Raw genomic sequence first — 23,839 nt, 5'->3', positions numbered from 1 at the left:
ATGCAACCTGGAGGAATCGAACATCCGTTTGCTCGGCGCTAGACCGGGACAACCCAAGTGAAACTCCCGAAGGAAGAGCCACAACGAGCCGTAATAACCACTATACGAAAGCTGCTTTGATGCTCCTCGACAATGCAGTAGTATATATATACACGTGAGCAATACCCAGTAATCGAAGAGTTCTCCGAATCTCTCCTCACCTAGTCTTTGTCCTGTACAAAGATGGTCGTAGCCGGCGCGATGGCCTTGCTCATGCACCCTTTGCTGTTCGGGATGGCAAGAATCGCACTGGTATCCGAAGAACAGCCGATTAACAGAGGTCCGAGAGCACGATCCACGCTACTGAAGGTTCCTCACCTGCTGCCCTGTTGCACTTGATTTCTCGAGTCTCAACCGTCTCACGACAAAGATGCCGTGCAATGATGTCGATGGGTCGCTTTGGTGACGAGAACTTTGTCAAGCTGAGCTTCACATCGGCGACAGCGCTCGTCGGCTACTACCGTCCTTTTCCACCGCGTGAGCATATCGCTGACTTCTTGCGCACGACCACGGCCAAGCAGTCCTCTTGGTCCCTCAGGCACCGGACCAGGCCAATATCTCAGAAACAACAATCAAATCTAACGGAGAAGCTTTGGGGTCATTGTACAGGTTCGAATTTTTGAAGATAGTGGGTAGCCAACATGCGTGGATGTCGGCGTGAGCCAAGCAGCCTTGGCAACAGAATACGGCTGTGCCGGGATGCCAGGAGCCCAGGGTGGGTGGCTATAGAGGCGAGCGCCTACCGCGCCAACGTGCCCAGTGACACAAAGGGTGCGGAGACGATCGAGACCTAGGGGTGAGAGCGGATGGATGTGGAGCAATGGCACGAGCCGTTTCTCGTGCCACGACTGAAAGGAAGAGCGGCCGGCAAGTCGACAATCATGCCGCAAATCCGTTTCTTTTGGAGAGGAGATGCAAGGTGTGTAGAGAAGGGCCGGGGTGGGAGAGAGGGAACGACAAGATGCTAGGCAATGCACGGGACGAACGACGCTGCAACGAGGCAAGATCGACGAGTGCTTAAGCCTGGGTCTTGCGGGAGGCCTTGCGGGCAGCCTTGTGGGCGGCAACCTCGGTCTTCTTCTCGGCGACGCGCTTGGCAAGGAGCTGCTCGTACTCCTTCTTCTGGATGTTCTGAGCCTCAGCCTTGCGGATCTTGAGCGAGCGCTGGTGACGCTTGCGCTGGAGACGCGAGGCGGTCACGAGACGCTGGATCTTGGGGGCCTTGGTGTAAGGCTTGGCACCCTCCTTCTTCGAGACGACCTCGCGGCGAACGACGAACTGGCGGACGTCGTCCTCCTTGGAGAGGTTGAAGAACTTGCGGATGTGGTTGGCACGCTTGGGACCAAGGCGCTTGGGGACGGTGGAGTCGGCGTCGGTGAGGCCGGGGATCTCGTTGTCGCCCTGCTTGACGACAATGAGGTGGAGGGCCTGGATATCGGGGCCGACGATGCAGCCACGGACCGACTTGCGCTTACGCTCACCGGTGCGGCGGGGGCGGTAGCACGAGTCACCCTTGGAGAGGAGGAGACGCACACGGTTGGGGAGGAGGACACCCTGCTTCATGGGGAAACCCTGCTTGTCGTTACCACCGCCGATGCGGAGGACGTAGCCCTTCCACTCATCGCCGAGCGAGTCGACCTCGACGTCCTGCGACATGCGCTTCTCGTAGAAGCAGCGAACGAGGCGCTCATCCTGGATGTCGAAAGACTTCTGGGCACCCGTGGCCGGGTTAGCAACGTTGAGCTTCATCTGTAAGGGTTGGAGCAACAGGGGCGGATGGTGAGCAAGTCGAATCGCAAGACGGGAAGAGGCGCAAAGCAGGCAACAATTGCAGGTGATTGACCTCCGCAACAGAGACGCAACACACTGTGTCTGTCGATCGTCGAAGTCGGTGAGCAGACAGGGGCGACTGCGGATGATTATGTTGGTGGAGAAATCGATGCGTGGCACAGAGTGTGGCGATGGGAAGAACGGCGCTTGACTCCGGAGACGCGAGCCAGTGACTCGAGTCGTCTCGTTGGACGGAACTCCTTGCACTACATGCGGCCCGCCGTCGCCAATGACTGACGCGCAAGCGACAAGAGCGGTCTCCGAAACTGTCGGCTGCGAGCTGATTGCTATGTATGTCATTCGGACCATCAACAGCTCTTTGTCGATTTGACTCCGATGATATTGGCGGCCAGGACTCGCTTTGTCGATGCGGCCATTGCACGTGGCTGAGAGCGTGGGAGTATTGTATAGAGGTTGCAGAATGATGGCTGCACGGGTAGGCGATATCGGCCTTGCTGATAAGGGAGCATAATCTCGTCTATACTGGGTCGGATGCGTCCTAGTGCCTGGCGGATGTCGGTGATTGCGGCGTCTGCGTGTGCGTGATGTGTGCTGCGTCTCTGATGTGCGTGGCGATGCTGCTGCGTTTGTGCTGGTGCGGGGTACCTACCTTGACGAATAGTTGATATGATGAGGTTAGAAGTCAGACAGGATCGTGAGCAAACTCGAATCGCAATGTCGAGCTCTCGTCGCGCTGTTGGCTCTGCTGGCTGTGTACGTTCTTCGTTGGGGCTTCACACTGGCGCCCTTAGGACTTGCCTGCCCAACGACCCACCTCTGGGCCTTGCCTGCGTGCCACTCCAAGTCTGCTGCCGTCCTCACTTGGTTGGCTGGACCTGCCGCGGGAGTCTGAGAGTGTGGTCGTGAGTGCTCTGCTGAGAGGAAATTCAACTGAATATCCTCGGCCGAGCTTTGGCGGGTCACGTGCAAGCATTTCCGTCTCTCAAAATTCTGTTAGGCAAAATTGCACAGGGCGCGCGACCCTCCGTCACCGACACTGGAAGGCGTCGTCGGCCAAAACCAGAGCTGGCTGTGGGTCTCGATTTCGAGAAGGCAGCCAGGTCCTGGCTGCTCGAGGACCTGACCGTGCTGTATCGGTCGACAGAGGCAGCGCAGTCGAGCGCTGCGACGGTGAGAGCGGGTGCCCGGCAGGCGTGCTCGCCATCATACTTCCCCTCTTGCCTTCAGGAATCTAGTCCATCACCGTCGTCCTCAAGATCAATAACATTTAGGTACGTTCCTACGAATCACTGTCTCGCACAGCAACAGCATACATAGTTGAGAGCGACAGTCTGGCTGACCTTCGTCTTGATCTCACTCTTCTTGCAGGTACGTCCCTGGCAGCATTGAATGGTCCCTTGGAGGAATCCGGTCCACAGGAAAGGTGGTGATATCGACATCAGTTCAGGGCGACTGGAATCGCGCAGGATTCGTCGTGATGATCTTGGGCAGCAATTGCAACGACACCACTTGGAGGCGGAGCATGGAGGATTTGGGAGGATGATGTTGTTTGCACCCGCCACGCCATTTTGAAGATACAATTCGACAACTATACGCAACCGCATTAGCACACGCAGCCGACTCTCTCGACAGCATCTGCGTTTCAACGATACCTCGCGCAGTGCTCTCGCCAGGTACTTGCAGCACCGACACAAATCCGTCAGATCAACCCAGGAATCGAAGGATGGAGGACGGATTCGAGCAGGCCCTGTGGAACGCTTTGAAAGAAGCGTGAAGCACGGATACCTCAGGGGACCGATGTAGAACGAGCTTCATGTTGGTCTAGTGCTGACTGTTTGCTGTCTTTCTGTCCGACCACGCATCGAATTTCCAACCATCGCCCGACTTGTTATTCGACCACCATCATCGACACATCTTCGACATTCACCACTTGCAGCCAAAATGGGTCGCATGCACTGTAAGTGTCCACCTCCATCGCCGCAGGCGAGCAATTCGGCACAGCAGCTTGGCATCGTTCCGTTAGCCCTCTCGTCATCACTTCGCATAGCATCGCATCGCTGCAGGGCCAAGAAGCCACACTCGGCGTAGTGCTGGCCTGCACATGGTTGTCTTTCCGGATTCGATGTCGGAAGCAGGATCGTATCCGACTCTTTTCTGGAAGGTCAACCGGTAGCAGCTCTAGAGCGATCGCGATGATGTACACGGTCACGACGAAGGTTGGCGTTGCAAAGTGCCATGCTGCGTGCTGCAACAGCCCACCCCGCCTACCTCACTGATGCAGACACAACTGACACTAACCGGCTTTTACGCTACGCTCCTCCACTCCAGCCAAGGGAAAGGGTATCTCCGCTTCGGCTCTGCCCTACCGCCGCACTCCCCCCTCGTGGCTCAAGACCACGCCCGAGGAGGTTGTCGAGCAGATTGTCAAGCTCGCCCGTAAGGGTATGACCCCCTCGCAGATCGGTGTCCAGCTGCGTGACTCGCAGGGCATTGCCCAGGTCCGTTTCGTCACTGGTAACAAGATTCTGCGTATCCTCAAGTCGCAGGGCCTTGCTCCCCAGATCCCCGAGGACCTGTACCACCTCATCAAGAAGGCCGTCTCGGTGCGCAAGCACCTCGAGCGCAACCGCAAGGACATGGACTCCAAGTTCCGCCTCATTCTCATCGAGTCGCGTATCCACCGTCTGGCCCGCTACTACAAGACCAAGGGTGCCGTTCCCCCTACCTTCAAGTACGAGGCCGCCACCGCTTCCACCCTCGTTGCCTAAGCGTAGGGATGGTTGCATCTTCGTTTTGTACTATCTTGATCCTGTCCACGGTCTGAACCAGGTCAGACCTAGGGATGAGCTCTTCGTCCCGAATTCACCCCCCAAAATCGCATACACCTCCCTAGCTTTTGACAGGGAGCGTTTGTTTCCGCATCCTTTCGCGCGACGTGTGCTCATCTCTGTGTGGTCCGAAACCCCAGCAGACAGTGAAGGGCGAGAGACGGGAGAACTGAATTGCATGCCGTGACGAACGTGATGCTTTGTGATGCTTTGAGACTGGACAGATGCTGGAAGATGCTGACCCGACAGGGACTGAGGCGAGAGAATGCATGCTGACGACGAACGATACCAACAGAAAACGGCAGAGAGGAGCAGCAGGAATCTACGGGGAAGGTCAGATATGAACATGAAGAGGGATCGGGACTGCAGGCCAAAAATCGTGGGTCAACCGAGGATGCCGATGCTGTCCGAATAGCTGGGAAGGGAGTTGGTGTCGCGGTGCGACTGGGAGATGGTTGCCCTGCGGCGCGACTGGGCGGCGGCGGCGGCGGCGTGCTCGCGGTCAATGAGGCCGAGGGCGAGATGTTCGGTCAGCTCGTCCTCCTCGTCGACGTCTGCCTCGTCCGGGATGGGGTCGAGCGAGGGCACTTCGAGAACCGACGACGCCGAGTCGCTCGAGATTGACGCGGCGGATGAAGCGAGTTCTTGCCCGCGAGCAGCCACATCGCCAGAGTTGGCGAGCATGGTCATGTCCAGCGAGCGTCGCAGCGGAGTGCGCGCCAAAGGCGTGGCCTGAGCCGAGTCATCAGCGTCCTCGTCGGCTTCGTCGTCTTCGTCCATGGCGGTGGCCGCCGAGGAAGTAAACTGCGCCGCCACCGCGGACCGCATGATGCGAGAAGCCGACGCCTCGACCAGACGCTCTTCGTCTTCGTCAAGCACGTCGACGGTCGACAGAGCGTCGTCGTCGAGCGCCTCGGCGGCGTTCTGACGCGTAAAGTCGACCGTGTCCGGGTTGGCAGCCACGTGCACCGGCGGTGTCTCCATGACCAAGCTGTCTGCGGCAGCCCCCGGCTTAGCCGAGGTCGACGCGAACGCCTCGGTCGCGCCCGGGAGGGAGATCTTGACGCGCAGGCGGTACTCGACACGCAGCGCCTTGAATGAGAAGCTGGGCACGACGAGGCGCAGTTCCGGTGCCCGGATGAGCTTCTGCTTGAGCGGCGCCGACGAGCCGGCCTTGATCATCTTTTCGTACCGGCCGATGGCAAAGTTGCCCGTGTAGAACTGACGCGCCTTGCCCTGCTCGTAGAAGGGCGGCAGATGGTTGTCGGTCTGGCGCTCCATATTGACGAGACGGATGCGCTCCGACCACGAGTGCGGGCCGCTGAAGCCAGCGAGCTTGTCCGGATCCTCCTTCTCGATCACGAGCGTGCCCAGGCGCGAGTAGGTCATGACGGAGCGGACCAGGCCGAGCTCGACGTCTGGCACGTACGTGTCGACGAGATGCGCGGGCATACGCAGCTCGAGGCTGAAGGGGATCTTGGTCTCCATGTAGAGCGCGGCCATGGCGGGCACCGAGAGGATGGCCTCGAACGAGCCCATGCCGTCCGGCAGCATGCTTTCGAGCGAGTGCGTCAGCCAACCCTTCATGCGGCCATCGACGCCCTCCTTGACATTGATATAGCTCTTGCGTCGCAGTGGCGGCAAGCCTGGTCGCACTGACGCAGGGCGGGCGATGGAGCTAGGCGCAAAGGCAGGCGCGTCTTCGAGAGGCAGCGCGCCGAACACCTCCTGGGTTCGTCGGAAGCCGCCGAGGTCGGGTGCCCACGAGTCTTCGTCGATGGCGTCCTCGCCCTCGCCATCTGCCGAGTGGACAGAGGCGGCGTCGGGGGCGGCGACACGCTCGGTGGACGGCGAGCGGTTGTCGCGCGATGCGACCCTTCGTGCGCGTATGGGCTCGAGCGTCGGCACGGCCAGGCCGGCGGTGCGTGGCGGGTAGGGCTCGACGGCAAACGCCAGAATGATGCGCTCACCTCGCTTGTGTGGCAGCAGTACCGAGCCAAAGCGCTGTCTGCTGACGATGATGTCAATTTCGTACTTGATCTTTGCCATGGGTCGCAGCTTCTGACCGTGGAGCTTCTCCTTGACGTGGCCAAAGAGCTGGTTGGGCCTGGGCGGCGCATAGCGGGTTTCCATGTCGATCGAGGGCGGGAGGTCGATGTACTGCTTTCCGCGCTTGAACGACTTTTTGAGCTTGCTGTCGAGCATGTCGAGTGCCGATGCGTGCAGTTTGAGGGGCAGGACGAAGCTGAATGGGACCGCGAGATTGTTGCGGCGGCCATGGTCGACGAGGCCGGTGGATTCGAGCTCAAAGGAGCCGGACTCCAGGTCGGCCTTGGTAGCGAGGGTCTTTTGTTCGGAGAAGAAGAGAAGCTGGCGTCGAGCAATGCCGTGCTCGTTGTCCATCGAGTAGTAGCTCGAGTCGCCGACGCCAAAGACGCTGGTCTCGAGGTCGCCGCGGATGCGGGCTTTGATGCCGGTGATGTAGCCGCGCTCGGGATCGTTGCGGAGGAGATGGACGGCACCCTTGATCTCGTCGCCGGGACGGTAGGTCTTGTAGTCGAGCGAGTCGGTGGGGCCTTCGAGGAAGGCGATTGTCTGGCACGCATGGCGCGCTGGCGCCGAGGAGAGCGGCTTGACCTTGCCATTGACGTCGATACGGGCGGCGTAGCCGCGGTTGACGGTGCTGGATGTGCTGAACTCGGTGCTGTCGGTCAGGATGGACGCTCGGCAGCTGTCCATGGTAGCGACGCGAGCCAGTGCGGGCCGGCCTGCGAACTCGTTGTTCGTGTGTGCATGCGCCAGCGTATGCGACCGCAGTCGACCCGGCAGGGTGTAAGAGCCGTTCGGAAGGGCGGCGAGGTTCTCGCGGGTGAGAGCGCCAGTGCCGAGCACGGCGCCATCGGAACGGCCGAGTGATGCGCTGGAACTGATGCGGCGAGAAAGGAGTGCACCTCTCTGCATCGGTAGCGCCGACAACTGGTCGTCGGTAGGGGCCATGTGGCGCAGATCAGCCGCAGAGGCACCGCTCACGATCGCCATGGTTGAGAGAGATGCTTAACGAACCTTCGAGACGGTGGATCTCATCACAAGATGTTGGTGAGTGTCGCCGGACCCGAGATGCAATTCGCATGTGTGTCTGCTGCGCGACAGATGCTGTGGGCGGGAGGTAGGGGCAATGGTGGGGAGCGGGAGAGGAGGGTGCGCTGCGGAGACCGGGAGAGATCCGGACGGCGAGGGGGAGGGGAGAATTGACAGCCTTGGGCCTGTGGGGGTGAGCCTCGTTTGGGAGCAGCGACGAAAGCCGGACCGGCGTAGTGAGCCTGTCTCTGGCTCTGGAGCTGGAACCCTGAGTGCTGCCTGGTGCGTCGAAGGCACGAACGAGTCCTATCTTCTCGATCGCGAGCCGCTGCGGGCGAAAGGGGGCCGAAAGTAAGCCACACGGAAGCGCAATTGCGGACCGAGCGGCCAGAGATCCAGATCCGATAACGAGACGGTCGCGCCCATCCCACCGACCTCAACTCCGACACGCCCTGCTCACTGATTGTCGGAGGCCCTGGCGCCGGCCACCTCTCGCGCACACAACCCACGGTCTTACGCATCCCGCAGCCCGTCATCTCCATCCCAGTCATCGCCAACCGGAATCCTAGCCTGGTCTCGCATTGCTGACCAGGAGCAGTGATGACGCGTCGGAGGCTCCGGTTCCGGCTCCGGCTCGACAACGCCGCCGATGCCCAGCCTCAGGGTGACATCGATGTCGAGCTTGGCGGCGTGAATTTTTAGCACGGCGATTACAGAAGCAGCATGCGGCTGGGGCTGTGTGAAATGGGGCGCAGAACGTGGGGAGAGATGCGGCTCCAGCTGCAATTCAACTCAAATCCGATGCACTCGGTCACGCACGGGATGCGGGGCGGAGCAGCCGAAATTCGCATCTTCTGCCAGCCTCATGCGGCGCTGAAGCGTCCCAATTTTGCAGTCACGAGAGAAGGCGGTACCACCGGCAACCTGTGGTCTGGGCTTCATTGCGGGTCCGTGGCCCACCATTGTCGCGGCTCCTCTAGACGGCTCGTTAGATTGCGCCATGAATCGCGTCTCGACTGTCGGCACTCTTGTGCCATCGCTGTTCGGAAGGACGCGGGAAAAGGCGTGCCGAGATGCCCGCGGGGGGCCGCATAGACCAGCAACTGCAGTGCAGAATCGGACGTTGCGCTCCGGCTGTGCTCACTCGTGGCCCACCCCCTGCAGCACGGCTCTCAACTGCCGACACCGCCTTCCATCGGAAAGACTTCCCCGACAGCCTCCTCGTATCACCACTGAGACTGCCAACGGCATTCGATACGAGCCAGCTTCGTGTTGGAGATGCTTCTTTTCCACCGGCCAAGTGACGCGTCAGAGCTGCTCGGCTAAAGCGAATCTAAGGGGGCATCCTTCGCCAGAGTTCGGCTCGGCCCGATCCTCGTAGCGCTGACAATCAGCGCGTCTGAACCTGTTGACATCATCGCTGCCGCAATAGCGGCTCGCAATCACTCGCATCGCAAAGCTACCGTAGCAGACCTGTGACGGAGCGCAGCGACACCGAGATCTCCGTCATTGCGACATGGCACCTTCTATGCACTCACGGCTCGACACGACATCCCCCGCCAGACAACAGCCGGCCGGCGATCTCTTCCCGTTCAGCCGGCCGGCAATCTCTTCCACGAGCTTCACCGACAGCCCTCGATCTCGTCGCCTTTCTTCCAGTCAGTCAATGATAGACGGAACCACGTGAACATTTATTGCTGAAGGGCCGAAGGGGCATCACATGGCGTACTTCTCTTTGCCGATGATGCGGACTCGGTCGGACTTGAGAAAGTCGCTGATGCGGTTGCATCCGAACACCGACACCTTCTTGAGGTTGGGCAGGTTGCGGCAGATGCGGTCCAGGCTCTCGTCGTCGAGCGCGCGCACAAACGACAGGTCCAGCAGCTCCAGCTTGGGCAGATTCTTGGCATTGCCCAGCGTCTCGAGCCCCTTGTCCGTGATGCCGTCGACCGAGTTGAGCGACAGCTCCACCAGCTCGGGGCCCGAGTGCGTCAACAACGGCTCCATCAAGCCGTCATCCAGCTTGAGCATGCGATCCAGGTGTACGTGCGACAAGCCAGCGACGCCGTCGCGCGTCCAATCGGCAAACATGTCGGACACCGTGGCCGCCTCGACCTTTTCGCATCCGATCAGACGCAGTGCCTTGAGCTGGCGGCAGTGCGGCAGCACGCCTTCCTTCACCACCCGATCCGTCAGATCGATGTTCTTCGACACGTCCAGATACGCCAGGTTCTTGCCGATCGCCTGGAGCAAGCTCACCACCTCGTCGTCCTCCAGCGACTTGGGCGGGATGCCCGGCGCCGACACGCCCGGGTCCGATACGTCGAGGTACGTTAGTTGCTCACCGTACGCCTCCAGGGGCTTGAGCATCGTCTTGTCCAGGGGTCCAATCTGCGCCAACCCAAGCTCCCGTAGGTTGGGGCAGTGCTTGACCATCGACTCGGCACACGACAGATCGAAGCGCGGCGATTCGCGGATCTTGAAGCTCTCCAGGCGCGGGCCGAGCGCCTCAAAGAAGCGATGCCACGCCTCCTTGCGCACCAGGAAAGGCCCGTACAGCTCGACGCTCTTGAGCTTGGTCAGCTTCTTGGACCACGCGTCGATGGCATCGTTGTCGAGCATGCCGCAAAGCTGTAGGTTGATGTGCTCCAGATTGGGCGCAAACGTGGCGAGACTCTGCAGCGAGTCGCTGTCGAGCTTGCTGCAGTCGTACAGCGAGAGCGTGGTGATGCTGGGTGAAATGAAGAGCTGCAGCGTCTTGGGGTTGAGACTGCGGTTCTTGGAGATCGACTTGCTGATGGCGTCGATGTTGTTGACGCCGATGTGGCCGAGCGCCTCGACATCCTCAATGTGTCGACTAATGATGTCGATGCAGTAGGTCTGCAGGCTTGGGAAGCTCTGGCGCAGTCCGTCCTGCGGCCCTTTGCGGCGGGTCTGCTTCTTCTTGGCTGCAGGTTTGGCCTTGACGTCGCCAGCAGCCCCGGGTCCCTTGTATAAAGGACCGCATCGATGGCACAGAGGGCCCTTGTCGGCCATCTTGGTGTACTGCGTGATGGTGAACTTCATCTTGCACATGCCGCAGTAGGCGATGCTTCCAGGCTTGCGGCTGGCATATGAAAAGTTGGCGCGCGAGCTGCTGGCCTGCGGAAGGCCGAGCGAGTCCTCCCACTCTGCAGGCGCGGGGCCCTTGCTGCGGCCCTTTTTCTTGGGATCAAAGTCCTCGTCATCGTCGTCCTCCTTCTTCGACTTCTTCTTCTTGCCCTTGCCGTTCGCGTTGCCATTGGCGGTGCTAGGCTCGAGAATTGGTTCGTCTTCTAGAGCACGTCGCTTGCCGTTCGCTCGTGTCTGCCTGCTCGAGCTGGACGCAGTTGGAGTGGCCGCAGCTTCGGGCAGATCGTCGTCGGTCTCGTCGTCCTCTTCGAAGTTCATCGAGCTGCCGTTGCGGGCGAGACGGCGTCGAGAGGCCGCAGCAATCGCAGCAGTAGCTCGCGCAGTGTCAGCTGGGGATGGGGATTGCGTCTGGCCCTGCTCTTGAGCCTGAGCCTGCTCTTGTTCAGCTTCGTCGCGGCGACGGAATCGATTCGCGTTGCGAGCCGTGATGCCTCGTTCCCTCAGGAACTCGGTCAGCGCCGACGTGGGGCCGCGAACGTTCGACATAACTATCAAGCGGGTAGCTCGTGTGTATGTTCTTGCTGATCGTAGGTGAGGAGGGTGTATGCGCCGAGGGGCGACGCCTGGGATGAGGAGGAAGGGAGGGTGCGAACAGGGTCCGGTGGCAAAATCCAGAGCTCTGGGAACAAAGCGCGAACGACAGGGCTGAGTCGTGATTTCAAGAAGAATTCGGATTCTGAGTTCCCATCACTCTACGGCGGCAGGCCTCCACCTCCAAGCGTGGGCATGCAGAGAGGCTGAGATTGGACTTTTGACATGCACCCTGCCCGACCCTGCGTGGCCGTGCAGCTAAGTTACTGCGCAGCACAGAAAGCTTTCATAATGCAGATTCGAGGTGTACGCTAAACAATACATACAAGTAGCGACGCAGGCCATCAATCAAAGATGGCGAAGACGGGACGGGTCTCGATATTACTGTAGAGCACGGGTGTAGTTCGACGGGAAAATGCCCGTGCGGCCAGCCAAGGTGCCGCGCCACCACATCTCGTCTTCCTTGCCATTGACCTGAATGATGTCTCCCGTCTTGAAGCCAAGGTCGTCGGCCTCCTGGCCATGGAAGTCGTAAAGCGCCTCAACGCGAGCAGGAAGCGTCGAACCGGCGCTGGCACTGCCAGCGCTGTCTGCCTGATTGGAGTCGGCGTACTGCTGCTGCAGTCGCGCCTTCTCTTGTTCGGCAGTCTCGTACTGTGGGATGCCAGCACCGGAGGCGTCCGATGGGTGCGCAAAGGGATTGGGCGGGGCATCTCCCCTTCTTGCGTGCGAAGAATCAGCGGGCGCAGCGTCGCTCAACTCTTTGCCCCCATGAGCATTTACGGGGGCGTTGGCGAACTCGTAGTCCGGTGGCAGGTCGTCATAGGGCTGAGCTGCCGGAGCCGAAGCTGCTGCCGAGCTGGAAGAAGAGGCGGAAGCCTGGCTTCCTGGAGTGGGTGGCACTCGGCGCGAAGAGATGCTGCCCACCGGAGCAGACGATGCCGCGGCGGCGCCATATTGTTGGTTCTCATGTTCGGCATAGGCGCTGGCATCCTTCATGTCCTGTTCGCTTAGCTCGAGGTCTCCTGGCGTAGTGCCCTCCGGAATGCGGTCGGTGCCCATGACTTCGGACCGGCCTTCTGCTGCATAGATCGTCTGCCACAGAGGCATGACCGCGCGCGGTGCAGGGGCGCGCAGCTGGCCAGAGAGGATGTTGTCGGCCGTGATGCCGGGCGAGTTGTAGAAGCGGCCGTTCTCGTCGTCGCGCTTGAGGATGATGTTTCCGTCGAGCTGAATACCAGCGTAGAAGCCCTTGGACTTGACGTAGGACCAGCAGGGGGCTGCCTCTACACCGGAATCGAGCATCCTACCGTTTCCGACCGGTCCGCAAGCCACGGAAAGCTCTCCGCCCAGGCTGAACTTGGGATGCTTGAATGCATCCACGGCCTTCTGGTTGCGCAGGACGAGCACAACATCGTAGATATCGAGCCCAATGAGCAGTCCGTATCCGATGGTGTGAACCAGCAGCCCAGAAGGCGGCGACCACGAGCCATCGGGGAGCCTCGACAGCACGACTCCCGATCCACTTGCACCACTGAAGCCGAAACCTGTCCGGAAGACGGTGAAGATGGCCAGGCCTTGTGCTTTCTGGAGGACCTTTGGCGGGATCCTGCGGATGACCTTCTGTGTCTTGCGGTTGTCATACTTGTGGGGGTCTTTGATCTTCTTTCCATTGGCGTCGTACTTTGGGCCCGAGGGCGGGATGACGGCCGACTGGTCGCTAAGCCCGTCGGCATTGTTGGCATCCACCTCGACAGAGGCACCCTTGGTGGTGAAGGTTCGCAGGATACGAGCGGCCTTGTCGCACTCGAGCGCGAGCTCCGTGGGCCAGAAGGATTCGGCGCCGAACTTGCCTGCGGTGCGGTTGGTCCAGTTTCCCACGGGCGCAAGCGCATTCCACGCGCCCGTCTCGACCTTCTTGTAGCCCTGCTTGAGCTTGTCCCACTTGGGATCGTCAGTCTTGAGCGCCTTTTTCAGATCGATCGGCATGTCTGCTTGGGGAGGTGGGTTGGATTGATGGTAGGGATGGCGGTCGAAGGGCAAGAAGGGCGTTCCGGAGAGGGCTCATTCACACCATCAGAGCTCAGAGCGTGCACAGCCTCCACTTCTGGTCCGGCCTCTTGGTCCGACGGACCTTTCCCGGAGCTTATTTTTTTGGTCTGACTTGTGGCGGCAATTTTTCCCAGGAGCTCAACCAGGACCCGCGCTCGTCGTACGAGCTGGCTCAGCTGGTGCAAAGAAACGGAAGAGGATACACGAGTGAGGTGAGAAGGAACGTGAAGGCTGCGAATCCATTGTCCTAGCGTCAATGAAATGATGAGAGTGAGACATGCGTGCAAACGAGGGGCGGGGTATCGCCGGGCTACAGGCCAATCTTCTTCTGGCGGTAGTACCATCGGATGCGGTCGCGCTGCCACCAACTGAGGGCACCTGCAGCCGCAAAGACGACGACGATGACGACGACGGCGATGGCGATCTGTGCGCCCTGGCTCAAGCCGCCCTTCTTGCGAGCCGGATAGGCGGCATCGGTGGGACGGCCCGAGGCCACATTGGCGGCGCCGGTCAGAGTGGCGAAGGGCGGGTCCTTGGTAACGTTCCTGGCAATACGCGACACGGCGGCAGCAATGAGCGGCGCGTTGTAGTCGAGGGCGATCTCGGTCTGCGGCCAGTCGTCACGAATGTCAAAGAAGCGGTCCTGTTTGTCCGGCCCACCGGGGACTGCGCCGTAGAGCACGTGCAGCTCTTGAGGCGGGCTGGTGTTGATGTTGGTGATGTCGTTGCCTCCCGCAGCCATGGCCGAGTGCGGATTCTGCGGGCTGTTGGGATGCTGGCCGACGATGAAGGGGCCGTTGTAGTTGTTGTCGCCGAGGAGATAGTCGACCTGCGAGTCGGCGAGCGAACGGTACGCCGAGTTCTTTGCGGACGTGGTGGCAAAGCCCGAGTAGAGATCGGCGATGAAGGCGGCGTTGAGGGCAGGGTTCAAGCTGGCCGCGTCACTGTCGCCTGCCCACCAGTAGAGACCGCCTTTGGTCTGGCTGACGTACTGCATCTTGCCCGAGGTGAGACGATCAAAGTACGACTCGGCATCGTTCTGGAAGCGGCTCATCTGAAGACCGAACGAGGCATTGTGCTGTGCCAGCTGGGTGGCGAGCACGGGCAGTGCTGCGACTTTGCGGTCCCAGTTGAGGGCAGAGTTGACGCTTGCGAAGGCGTTGGTGCCATTGGGATAAAAGACGAGGCCCTGGTTGGCGTAGCTTGCATCCGCCTTGGCCAGCGCCATCCACAGACCCGCAAAGGCAAGGTCATCCTCGTAGTCGCTCGAGGGATAGCTCTGACCGGCGGTGGGTGCAGCGGTGTTGTAGACCTGCTTGGGCGAGCTGTTGACGGCCAGGTCCCAGAGGCCTTCGGCGTGTCGGAGGAGCGCTTCCGAGTAGGTTCGGTTGTGGATGCTGGCTACACCTCCAAGCTGAGCACCACCCGTGCTGGTGGGCAGCGAGGCGCCTCGCTCGCCGTACAGATACGCGGATGCCGCAAAGGCTGCAGCACACGAAGCGAAGGCATCTGTGCCGGGATTTTGGCGCGTGATGCTGTAGGATGGACGAGGACCGGGGATGTCTTGATCGCCGCCCCAGTACTGGTCGTCCGTGCTAGGATTGCCCACGAGGACCCAAAGCGTGTCTGCGTCCGAGTGTGCTTTGGAGAGCCAATCGAGGCCCCAGCGCAGCGTCGAGTCGAGGTAGGCGTCCTGCGAGCTCCTCTCGTATGCGGAGCCGAAGCTGAGGGCGCTCCAGGCCAGCGAGGTGAGTGTCCAGCAGAAAGGGTAGGTGGCCTTGATGTAGTCGCCTGCGTCGTAAAAGCCTCCGGAGAGATCGGTGTTGTTGAGCGATCCGTCGTTCTCGCAGCTGCTGTTCCTCCAGGAGACGCGGTTGTCGGCGGGAAGCGCGCCGCTCCTCTGAGCATCGTAGAACCAGAGAGCATTGCCGAGCAGATCTGCGTACTGCGGGTTCACGCCGTTCGTGAGATTGGACTGCTGCGAGACCGCGCCGCGCGACGCTGGCGGAGGTTGATAGACCTGCTGCGGGGTGATCTGGGCCCAAGCGCCGCTCGAGGCGAGGTGCAAGAGCGCCAGCAGCGGCCCTGCTGATGATGCGGCGGTGGATCGCATCGTTGAGGTCAGCCTTGTGCTGGGAGAAGGATGGTGGTAGCAAAAACAAGCTAACGAGAGAAGGCAGCCGACAACGGCATGGCGGCGACGAGGACAGGCTCAGGAGGGGCGAGGCCGAGGGTCAAGGGGAGCTTGCTGGAAACGGAACGCTGGGCAACAGCAGCAGCGTAGGAGTTTGAAAGGGTCTGGGCTTTGGCCGAGAACGAACCTCCGGCTCGGCACAGTCAAGAGCGAAATCACAAAGCACACCGCGTTCAGTGCCGCCCAAGGCACCACAGCATAGGTACGAGCGTCAGTCATCTCCTGCAGCGTTCGGGTGTTGGACGCGCGAAGGACGAAGGGCTCGTGGCTCGTGGCTCGAGGCTCGAGGCTCGAGGCTCACGGTTGGCTGAAGCGGATGTCATGCATCGAGACAGTCAGGCACGTTGCTTTGCGAGGAAGCTTCCAAACGAGCGCCGGATCGACAGGGCAGTGCATCACGGCACGCTGCGACTGAGCCCAGCACGTCGTCGCATTCCCGCTGCCAGCGCCGAGGCATTCCGCTCGACTTGAATGAACCCTGCAGTGGTGGCCTATCTAGGCCAATTCAGCTTTGTTCGCGGCAAAATCTGCCTCGCAGGAAAAACACAACTTTGCTATGCGAGACCATCGTACACCTAACAGATGTATGCTTTTTCGATTTTTCCTCTGTCTTGCTGGGTGGAGCAAGCCGAGTTCCGCGCCATCATCACCTTCACCACGCTCTCCCAGCTTGTCTAGCTTGTCCAGCAGCAGTACTCGAAGGGACTTCAGTGTCCTCGCGCTCGCTGCCGCGATGGGTCTGCTCACCATCATCCGCAAGACCAAGTTGCGCTCGCACGAGTTCCGCTTCCTCTTTCTCGGCCTCGACAACGCAGGCAAGACGACCATCCTCAAGAAGCTGCAGAACAAGCCGCAGGACGAGATCGAAGCTATCTCGCCCACACTTGGCTTCTCTATCCAGACCTTCCAGTACGGTACTTACCACCTCAACGTGTGGGATATCGGCGGCCAGAAGAGCCTGCGGCCGTACTGGAAGAACTACTTTGAAAAGACGGATGCCATCATCTGGGTCGTCGATTCCTCCGACACCGCCCGCCTCACCGACTGCAAGCTCGAGCTCGACAATCTGCTCAAGGAGGAGCGACTGCACGGTGCAACCATCCTGATCTTTGCCAACAAGCAGGACATTCCAGGGGCACTCTCAGCCGAACAGATCAAGAAGCATCTCGAGCTCGACAATGTCTCGTCGCACAGCTGGAGGATCCAGCCTTGCAGCGCGTACACGGGAGACCATCTGGTAGATGGACTCGACTGGACCGTCAAGGACGTTGCAGATCGCATCTACTACCACGTCGATGCCAAGTCTGACTCCAACCAGCCGCCATCCACAGCGAGCTTGTCCGCGACGTAGCGCACGCCTCAATGGAGCAGCTTCACGAGGTATGCCTTGCTTCAAATTTGGCGTTACTGTCTACACTTGTACAACGACGCGACGAGCGCGGTTCTCCTTCTGGTCCTTCACAGCCACCGGAGCACCGCCATCTGAAGCATCGTTGTCGAGGGATGGCTCATCAAGCCTTGGCGACTTGGGCTGCACCTTGGGCCGCGCTCGAATCGGCGGCCGCTCTTTCTCCCACCGTTCGCGGCCCCACGCCCACATGGCATCGAGCACCAGCATGCCGCCGCCCAACGCCCACACCAGCGTGATGGCATAGAAGAAGTTGGCGTTCGCCGAGCCCGCCGTGAGCCACAGGTGGTGGAACGCCGGCGAGAGGCAAGTGCAGTACGTATAGGTCAGCGTCGACACCAGCGGGTAGCGCATATCTGCAAGTCAATCGATGGCAGGAAGCAGAGTCAGCATACTTGAACCTCTACCGTCGACAGACCGCTCGAATCCGACTTACATTCGAGAATCTGGCTGTGCAAGCTTAGCAGCGCCAGGAAGACGGCGTGGTCACCGAGCGTAGGATAGCTCTTGAACACGGCGATCACACCGCTCATGAGCGTGATGCCGAAGAGCGGATCTTGCCTGTATTTGCCAAAGCCACGGTCGCACCAATGTCACGTCAGTATACCCATCGTTGTGCGGGAACCGGTCCGTTGATGGGACGCACCTATACTTGATCGAGAACGGCAGCACGTAGCACGCCAGATGCACGTTGAAGGTGAGCAGGAAAAAGTCGCGGAAGTGGTCAAAGATCTCCATAAAGAAGTACCACCAGAGGCCGAGGTTTGGGGTGAGATCGGTCGCGAGCAATACCGAGCCGTACACCTGCTCGGTCCACGCCCAACCTTCTTCCAGCGGCACCTGCATGACCGCAGCGATGTTGCTGACAAGAGCGCGAATGGAAGCGTCGCCTGGACTAAGAGCGATGGCTCGAGAAAGCCACAGGCCGCCCGCGAGCGCCGCGGGCATGAGCACGACGCACTTGAACACCATGAAGCGCTGGTATAGAGAGCAAGAACCGAGGGTAAGTCAGGTGCAGATTTGGGCATGGGACGGAGATTCAACGTGCTTACCTTGGCGGATCGCACGCGGTCGACGAGGAAGCCGAGCTGGCGCGACGATTTGGCCGTCGAGCTGGCGGCACTGCCGATGCGAGCCACCTCGCGTTCGTAGACGCGCTCGCCGGCCCTTCGACGCGCGAGCTGGATCAGCATGGGCAGCAGCAATGCCGGATACAAGCTGATCAGGGATGAGAAGGCCCAATGCAAAGCGAGCGAAACGGCCGAGCCTGTACAATCACAACACAGAGACTCGTCAGCCAACAGGTCGTCCGTGTATTTGCAGCTCGACACGAGCATACTCACCGGCCATAGCGGCGTGGATAGTCGCAAGTAGAGCCACGACCTCGAGGGCGACTGTGCTTCTTGCCAAGCAGGTCGCGAGGGTATACGGATTGAAGAGGAACAGTGCCGCAACCTTGACGGCTCGGCTCTGATCCCAGGACCACAGATGCGTCTTGCGGGCCCACAATGCCACTTCGCGCGTGAGGCAGATTCGGAAGAGTAGCCATCCCGCGACCACATCTGCTGCAGTCCATATAAGCGCGGTTGGCAGCACGTCATCGGAGCGCTGCATACGCTGTAGCGCGCTGTTCAGGAGGGGCAGGAGGAGCGGCGAGTGATGGACTGTTCCTGCCGAGTAAGGGTCTGGGATGCCTCCGGACGCGGTGCCTGGACTCGGCGACGGCGGGCGGTGGAAGAGGTAGTGTGTCTCCCTGAGCGCACGCAGACTGCTGAACGGCGTGCTGAGCTCCGGTCTATCCTCCAAGACCTGCGGCGTCGAAGTGTAGATAAAGATGCCAAGTCGAAGCGCAGCCGCGCAAAGAAGGACGAGATAGAGTGCCGGTCGAGACGGCTCCAGTGCCCGCGCAGTCATGACTTTAGCCGTGCCAGCCGCACGAGCCGGCGCTGTCGAGCCCATGTTGTATGCTCTGGCGATCCGAGCGATGCACTGCGGGGGATGCGATGGTGGAAGCGTGCAAAGGCGCCGTTGAAATGTGTTGGTCTTCCAACCACTTTTTGACTTCTGGCGCGTGTTGATCTTCGACTTGGCTCGAGAGCGCCTCCGGCACCCGAACTCTTAAACGCGAGTCTTCCGCACCGCAACCTTGGTCCAACAGAGAGTTCAACGCTCGCAGATCCAGCACAAAGAGCGTTGAAGCACAGCCAGTCAGTTGTTGCACACAGACAAGGTCGCTATTTCGCATTCGTTGATCGAACAAAGGATGCATTGCTTTGATTCATGGCTGTGATCCTGACCCATAGCATGCGAGATGAAGCTAGTGTCAGCGGCCGTTCTTCGTGACAATAAGCCAGATAGCACAACACGATCTGTCGACAATCAGCATTGCCTTTTACTCTTTCGCAGGGCCAGCCGGTCCGAATGGACCAAGGCAGAGCCCCGCTCGACACGTGCATCGTGCTCGAACTCACAGAGAGTCCAGCCGTTGCTTCCAGCATTGTGCATAGTTGTGTTCATCACCATTCCAAACGAGCCCGGACGCATCGGCTATGAACACTGTACCTACACTTACATAGATTCCAACTGAGCTGTTCAGGGCGACCAGCTGGAGGCCGCGACTCAATCAAAGCCTGCTGGTCTGTGGTCGGGTGCGTCCAACAACGTAGCGGAAGGGAAAAGGAAGAGATGTCGGGACATTCGGTCATCCCCAAATCATGGGCAGCAACGCTCGTGTAGAGGGCGCCTCCTGACGATGGTTTTAAAGTCCTGCAAAAGATTGATCTCCCGCAACTAGCCTCGTACGTGAACATGATCCTCACCCGACCAGCCTCTTAACTGCCGCAAGACCGAGCCCACCGAAGCTCACGAAGAGCCTCAAAGTGGATCCGAATCTCGCGTGCAGATTTTGTGACGAGGCTAGCCAGGCCTCGGCCTCGATAGAAGCCAAGGGATATGTCACCGAGCTTGCGGTTTGTGGAAAGAAAGGAAGGGGATTCGAGGTGGGGCTGGGGAACGGACAAGGGAGACGAACTTCAACTCGTAACTGGGACGGAGTGGGTGGGAACTGAAAGAGAGGGTAGCCAGCAAGATTTTGCCTTGCTGCAGGGCTGTCAAAGATGGGATGGCGTTGGGGTCGAATGAAACGATGCTGAGGCGAGCTGCGACCCGACGATCATGGAAGCGATGTTTTGGTCAGCTCCTTCGGTCCACGCTGCACAGTCCTAGGATGATGCCGGAATCGCAGCGCGATGGAGCGCGCCGATGCCCGAAGTGCACGATGTCAGAAAGCCTTATGCTTGAACGAGGAGGTGGTAGTCGGGATGCACGACGGAGCCAGCTCGGGGAGCAGGGAAAAGTCGAACAAAAAACGTCGAGCTGCGGATCAGGAAGAAATGGAAAATCCGCACTTGCTGCTCGGCTTCTCGCACGGAATCTTTTCCAGCAGCGAACCTCCACCTGCAAGTGCAGCTGAGCAGGGTCCAAGTGTCCAACGGCTCTGGCGTGGGTCACTTCTATCCTTCTCCTTCATCCACCAGCCCGTCAACCGCGTCCGGAGTCCTCTCTTCCCCGCGAGTCTGCCAGGACCCCCGCTACTCCCCAAGATGGCATCCATGCGGAGAACAGGCACAGGCAACGGGCGCCCTTCAGGCTCGTCGGTCACATCGTCGAGGCCAGGCGGACCATCTCGTCCAGCTCCTAGCTCCACTGCGGGTCCGCGCGCCATCTTTGACAAGTCACGCCGCATCGAAGAGTTCTCTTCTTCCGACGACAAGTGTCCACAATGCAAGACGGATCGATACCTTAATCCGCGCCTTCGGCTGCTGGTCAGCCCGTGCTATCACAAGATGTGCGAATCCTGCATCGATCGCATCTTCTCGCTCGGACCGGCACCTTGTCCCGAATGCGGCAAGAAGGTGTCCAAGAATCAGTTTACCGCTCAGACCTTCCAGGATCTCGGTGTGGAAAGGGAGGTCGCTGTGCGTCGCACCGTAGCCAAGCTGTTCAACCGTCGCGAAGACGATTTTATCGACCTCAAGGCGTACAACGACTATCTCGAAGAAGTCGAAGAGATCACGTTCAACCTTATCCACGAAATCGACCTTCCTCGTACGAATGCTAAGCTGGAGCAGTACCAGGCAGCGCATCGATCGGCGATTGCGAACTCTGCGAATCTGTCGCAGCAGGAGTCCGATAGGCAGGCACGGATGGACGAGCAGGAAAAGCTCGCCAAGAAGGCGCGCGCGGACCGGCTGCGTCAGGAGGAAGAGAAGGAGCGCGAGGAGCGCGAACGCGAACGTATCGAGATGATGCGCCAGCTCGAAGGTGGCGGTGACCCGGACGCAATCCTGGAGAAGCAGCGCCAGAAGCGCAAGGAACGCGAGGAGCGCCAGCGCCTGCAGGAGCTCGAAGCGCGGCGGCGCGAAAAAGAGGCTGCACAAGCCGCGGCCAACGGTGCTGGAGGTGCTGGTGATGCTGTTGACCGTCGACCTTGGACTGTCGACATGCTGCTGGACTTTGAGGGGCCTATGGCGTACTTGGACGATGCGAGCGCGCTCTTCGACGTGCGCAAGGCGCCAACGGCTCTCGGTGGCCTCGAGGGAGTCAGAGGAGTGTCGGGCTACGAGGATCCTTGGCTCAAACCAGCGTGGATCACCAAAGAGCAGATCGCACGCTATCGCGCCGGCGGCTTCGACTGGGAGCGTCAGGTGTGGACGCGTGGTCTCAGCGCCGCATGCCAAGGTATCGGCGCATCACCCCTCACCGGCGCACCAGAGCAAGACGCACTCCCAAGTATGGAAGTCGACGCATAAGTTCAGATGCTCCACATGCTCGAATCATATTCACTGATGGCGCATTGTATACAATCCGCAATCTGAGATCGCGCGTGGCAACGGCACCGACACGTGAGTGACTGTATTGGGGGTATCAGACGTCTTTGCGGTCCTCAAGCTTGTCCTTGACAACGTCCTTGGCGCCAGCAACCGCGGAGAAGCTGCGTACGGTGAGCGAGCAGCAAAGATTATGTCAGTGGGAGTGAGCGGAGAAGGAGTGCGAGCACGAGCAAAGCCTACCCCGAAGCGCCGGTCTCGTTGTCGGCGTTCTGCATGCCCTGGCCCTGGTCGAAGTCGGTCTGGCCAGACTGGTGCAGCTCGGAAGATTGCTGAAGCTGACCCTGGTCCTTCTGAAGCTGGCCGGCTGCCTTTTTGGCGCTGGCGGTATCGGCGGATGACATGATGAGGCTAGTGATGGTTTTGGTGTTGGCCAGGCTAGTGTGAATGGGGTCTATCGGAGGCTGTGGCTAAGCGCCATCATAGAACTCATGTATATATACGGCCTCTTGCTCGAAAGAGTTCGGATGGGAAGAGGGCCACCGATGGAATGACGCAGCCAAAGGGTCTGTCTGACTTAACACGACCCTCACTCCGCAAGCCTGCCGCTCGCCGTCTCTCATCGGATCGCAACACTTTCTGCCGCCTTGGCTATCTTCATTGGATTGATACAGTATCAAGCACGACAATCGTGTCGTTGGTCGTGTGCCTCTGCACCAGTGCAATATGCTGCATCGATGTGCGGGTATGAGCTCAGCCTTGTAGCGTCACAGCGTGGAAGAGTCTGGAGGGAGCTGTCAAAATCTCACATCTGGAAAGCTGCGCGGAGGGTGTCTCAAAGCAAGGAGAGGCGTTGAGCGCCTTCTGAGGTCTGGCTGAGACCTGCGACTTGATTCAGAGTGCGGTGGGTGAGGGAGTGGGTGAGTGAGCACGCAGCAGAGCAGCAGCGTTGAAAGCGACTCAACGCGCTGCATCTGCTTTGCTCGAGTCAGGCTGTCTGAGGCAGGTCCCCACACCTCTGCTGCACTGCTGCTGCTGCACGACTGCTGCTTCTGCACTGCTGTGGAGAGGCGGTATGATGCATGTCACCTTTCGCTGCACTGCACCGAGAAAATGGGCGGTTCAAAACCAACTTTGGCAGTAAATTCAGCCAAAATATGGCCCACAGCAGCGCTGCACCAGCTGCAAAGCCTCGCGAGTGCCTGAAGGCGCTGAGCATTGGCCAAGGCGCTGCTGCTGCTGCTGCTGCTGCTGCACCTGATTGCTGTGTGCTTCTGCCTGTTGCTGCCGGCTGCTGCCTCGATTCTCCCGCGTTGCAGCTGAGCTTGGTTCGGCCTCGTCTGCCTCGCATCGTACCTTCGCACCGACCGCCTTCTACCAACCTTGTTGCTTCTTCACCAACTTCGATCCCCCTTTTTGCCTTCACACGCTTGGCCCAGCATTGGCTCAGCACTGGCTTGTCTTCAGTTCCGGCTTGCTGCGTACGAGCCTCTTCTCGATCTCGCCTCGATTCAACTGCCAAGAGCGCCGCCCCGCCTGCTCGCTGTTCAGCTACCTCAGCACACCCGCATCTCCCGGTCCGCCCTTTGCCAGCAGCTCGTCTCGAATACAGCGGAACTAATCCTCGACAGCACAGAAAGCGCCTCGCAATCACACCCTACGATTGCGATCTCAAGCTCGCTATCGTCCAAACATCCATGTGTTGCGACGCAACTCATCTCTTCTTCCTACCTTTGTGACACCGCCTAGCTCTGGACCGGCCATGGACTTCTAAGCATCTCCGATTCATCGAGCAGTAGGCGGGCCTCCATCTCGATCCCATCGCATCCACCGATACCCTTCACATTGCCGACGCCCCTCGGTTCTGCCTCGTCTTTGCTACCCGATCCGCACGATCACCACCTCTTTGATTCCCAGC

The 23,839-nt window shown here is 59.8% G+C and overlaps 12 protein-coding genes and 1 non-coding gene across 13 annotated transcripts; 4 read left to right on the top strand and 9 right to left on the bottom strand.

The window, feature by feature from the left end:
- Position 1: 1 nt before the first annotated feature.
- PAN0_t001c0001 lies at positions 2-115 on the bottom strand. Its single transcript has 2 exons — positions 79-115; positions 2-36 (listed from the first exon to the last, which is right to left on the bottom strand). It is a non-coding gene; the product is annotated as a tRNA-His (tRNA).
- A 941-nt stretch (positions 116-1,056) lies between these two features.
- On the bottom strand, positions 1,057-3,269 carry PAN0_001c0196 (40S ribosomal protein S6-b; the record flags this gene model as incomplete). Its single annotated transcript, XM_014803815.1, has 6 exons — positions 1,057-1,788; positions 1,903-2,102; positions 2,252-2,475; positions 2,645-2,779; positions 2,862-3,061; positions 3,144-3,269. The coding sequence occupies 6 exons, from the start codon at positions 3,267-3,269 to the stop codon at positions 1,057-1,059; spliced, it is 1,617 nt and encodes a 538-aa protein (XP_014659301.1).
- Positions 3,270-3,771: 502 nt separating this feature from the next.
- Positions 3,772-4,598, top strand: PAN0_001d0195 (40S ribosomal protein S13; the record flags this gene model as incomplete). The annotated part of the gene is made up of 2 exons (XM_014803814.1): positions 3,772-3,787; positions 4,159-4,598. 2 exons carry the CDS (start codon positions 3,772-3,774, stop codon positions 4,596-4,598), a joined length of 456 nt encoding a protein of 151 aa, XP_014659300.1.
- Positions 4,599-5,042: 444 nt separating this feature from the next.
- Positions 5,043-7,697, bottom strand: PAN0_001c0194 (uncharacterized protein; the record flags this gene model as incomplete). The annotated part of the gene is made up of 1 exon (XM_014803813.1): positions 5,043-7,697. One exon carries the CDS (start codon positions 7,695-7,697, stop codon positions 5,043-5,045), a length of 2,655 nt encoding a protein of 884 aa, XP_014659299.1.
- A 552-nt stretch (positions 7,698-8,249) lies between these two features.
- On the bottom strand, positions 8,250-8,678 carry PAN0_001c0193 (uncharacterized protein; the record flags this gene model as incomplete). Its single annotated transcript, XM_014803812.1, has 2 exons — positions 8,250-8,471; positions 8,556-8,678. 2 exons carry the CDS (start codon positions 8,676-8,678, stop codon positions 8,250-8,252), a joined length of 345 nt encoding a protein of 114 aa, XP_014659298.1.
- Positions 8,679-9,452: 774 nt separating this feature from the next.
- On the bottom strand, positions 9,453-11,393 carry PAN0_001c0192 (RNI-like protein; the record flags this gene model as incomplete). The annotated part of the gene is made up of 1 exon (XM_014803811.1): positions 9,453-11,393. The coding sequence occupies one exon, from the start codon at positions 11,391-11,393 to the stop codon at positions 9,453-9,455; it is 1,941 nt and encodes a 646-aa protein (XP_014659297.1).
- Positions 11,394-11,819: 426 nt separating this feature from the next.
- Positions 11,820-13,427, bottom strand: PAN0_001c0191 (DUF500 domain containing protein; the record flags this gene model as incomplete). The annotated part of the gene is made up of 1 exon (XM_014803810.1): positions 11,820-13,427. One exon carries the CDS (start codon positions 13,425-13,427, stop codon positions 11,820-11,822), a length of 1,608 nt encoding a protein of 535 aa, XP_014659296.1.
- Positions 13,428-13,800: 373 nt separating this feature from the next.
- PAN0_001c0190 (glycoside hydrolase family 9 protein) lies at positions 13,801-15,603 on the bottom strand (the record flags this gene model as incomplete). The annotated part of the gene is made up of 1 exon (XM_014803809.1): positions 13,801-15,603. One exon carries the CDS (start codon positions 15,601-15,603, stop codon positions 13,801-13,803), a length of 1,803 nt encoding a protein of 600 aa, XP_014659295.1.
- An 814-nt stretch (positions 15,604-16,417) lies between these two features.
- Positions 16,418-17,035, top strand: PAN0_001d0189 (GTP-binding protein; the record flags this gene model as incomplete). The annotated part of the gene is made up of 1 exon (XM_014803808.1): positions 16,418-17,035. The coding sequence occupies one exon, from the start codon at positions 16,418-16,420 to the stop codon at positions 17,033-17,035; it is 618 nt and encodes a 205-aa protein (XP_014659294.1).
- A 60-nt stretch (positions 17,036-17,095) lies between these two features.
- Positions 17,096-19,051, bottom strand: PAN0_001c0188 (GPI transamidase component PIG-U; the record flags this gene model as incomplete). The annotated part of the gene is made up of 5 exons (XM_014803807.1): positions 17,096-17,448; positions 17,529-17,653; positions 17,739-18,070; positions 18,145-18,359; positions 18,436-19,051. 5 exons carry the CDS (start codon positions 19,049-19,051, stop codon positions 17,096-17,098), a joined length of 1,641 nt encoding a protein of 546 aa, XP_014659293.1.
- A 1,289-nt stretch (positions 19,052-20,340) lies between these two features.
- PAN0_001d0187 (CDK-activating kinase assembly factor) lies at positions 20,341-21,903 on the top strand (the record flags this gene model as incomplete). Its single annotated transcript, XM_014803806.1, has 1 exon — positions 20,341-21,903. The coding sequence occupies one exon, from the start codon at positions 20,341-20,343 to the stop codon at positions 21,901-21,903; it is 1,563 nt and encodes a 520-aa protein (XP_014659292.1).
- Positions 21,904-22,018: 115 nt separating this feature from the next.
- PAN0_001c0186 (uncharacterized protein) lies at positions 22,019-22,325 on the bottom strand (the record flags this gene model as incomplete). Its single annotated transcript, XM_014803805.1, has 2 exons — positions 22,019-22,085; positions 22,165-22,325. The coding sequence occupies 2 exons, from the start codon at positions 22,323-22,325 to the stop codon at positions 22,019-22,021; spliced, it is 228 nt and encodes a 75-aa protein (XP_014659291.1).
- A 753-nt stretch (positions 22,326-23,078) lies between these two features.
- On the top strand, positions 23,079-23,542 carry PAN0_001d0185 (uncharacterized protein; the record flags this gene model as incomplete). The annotated part of the gene is made up of 2 exons (XM_014803804.1): positions 23,079-23,187; positions 23,241-23,542. The coding sequence occupies 2 exons, from the start codon at positions 23,079-23,081 to the stop codon at positions 23,540-23,542; spliced, it is 411 nt and encodes a 136-aa protein (XP_014659290.1).
- Positions 23,543-23,839: the final 297 nt, after the last annotated feature.

This window comes from Moesziomyces antarcticus (genome assembly GCF_000747765.1).
Source record: "Moesziomyces antarcticus DNA, scaffold: scaffold_v10001, strain JCM 10317, whole genome shotgun sequence".
NCBI lineage: Eukaryota > Fungi > Basidiomycota > Ustilaginomycetes > Ustilaginales > Ustilaginaceae > Moesziomyces > Moesziomyces antarcticus.
This window is presented reverse-complemented; position numbering and strand designations above follow the sequence as displayed.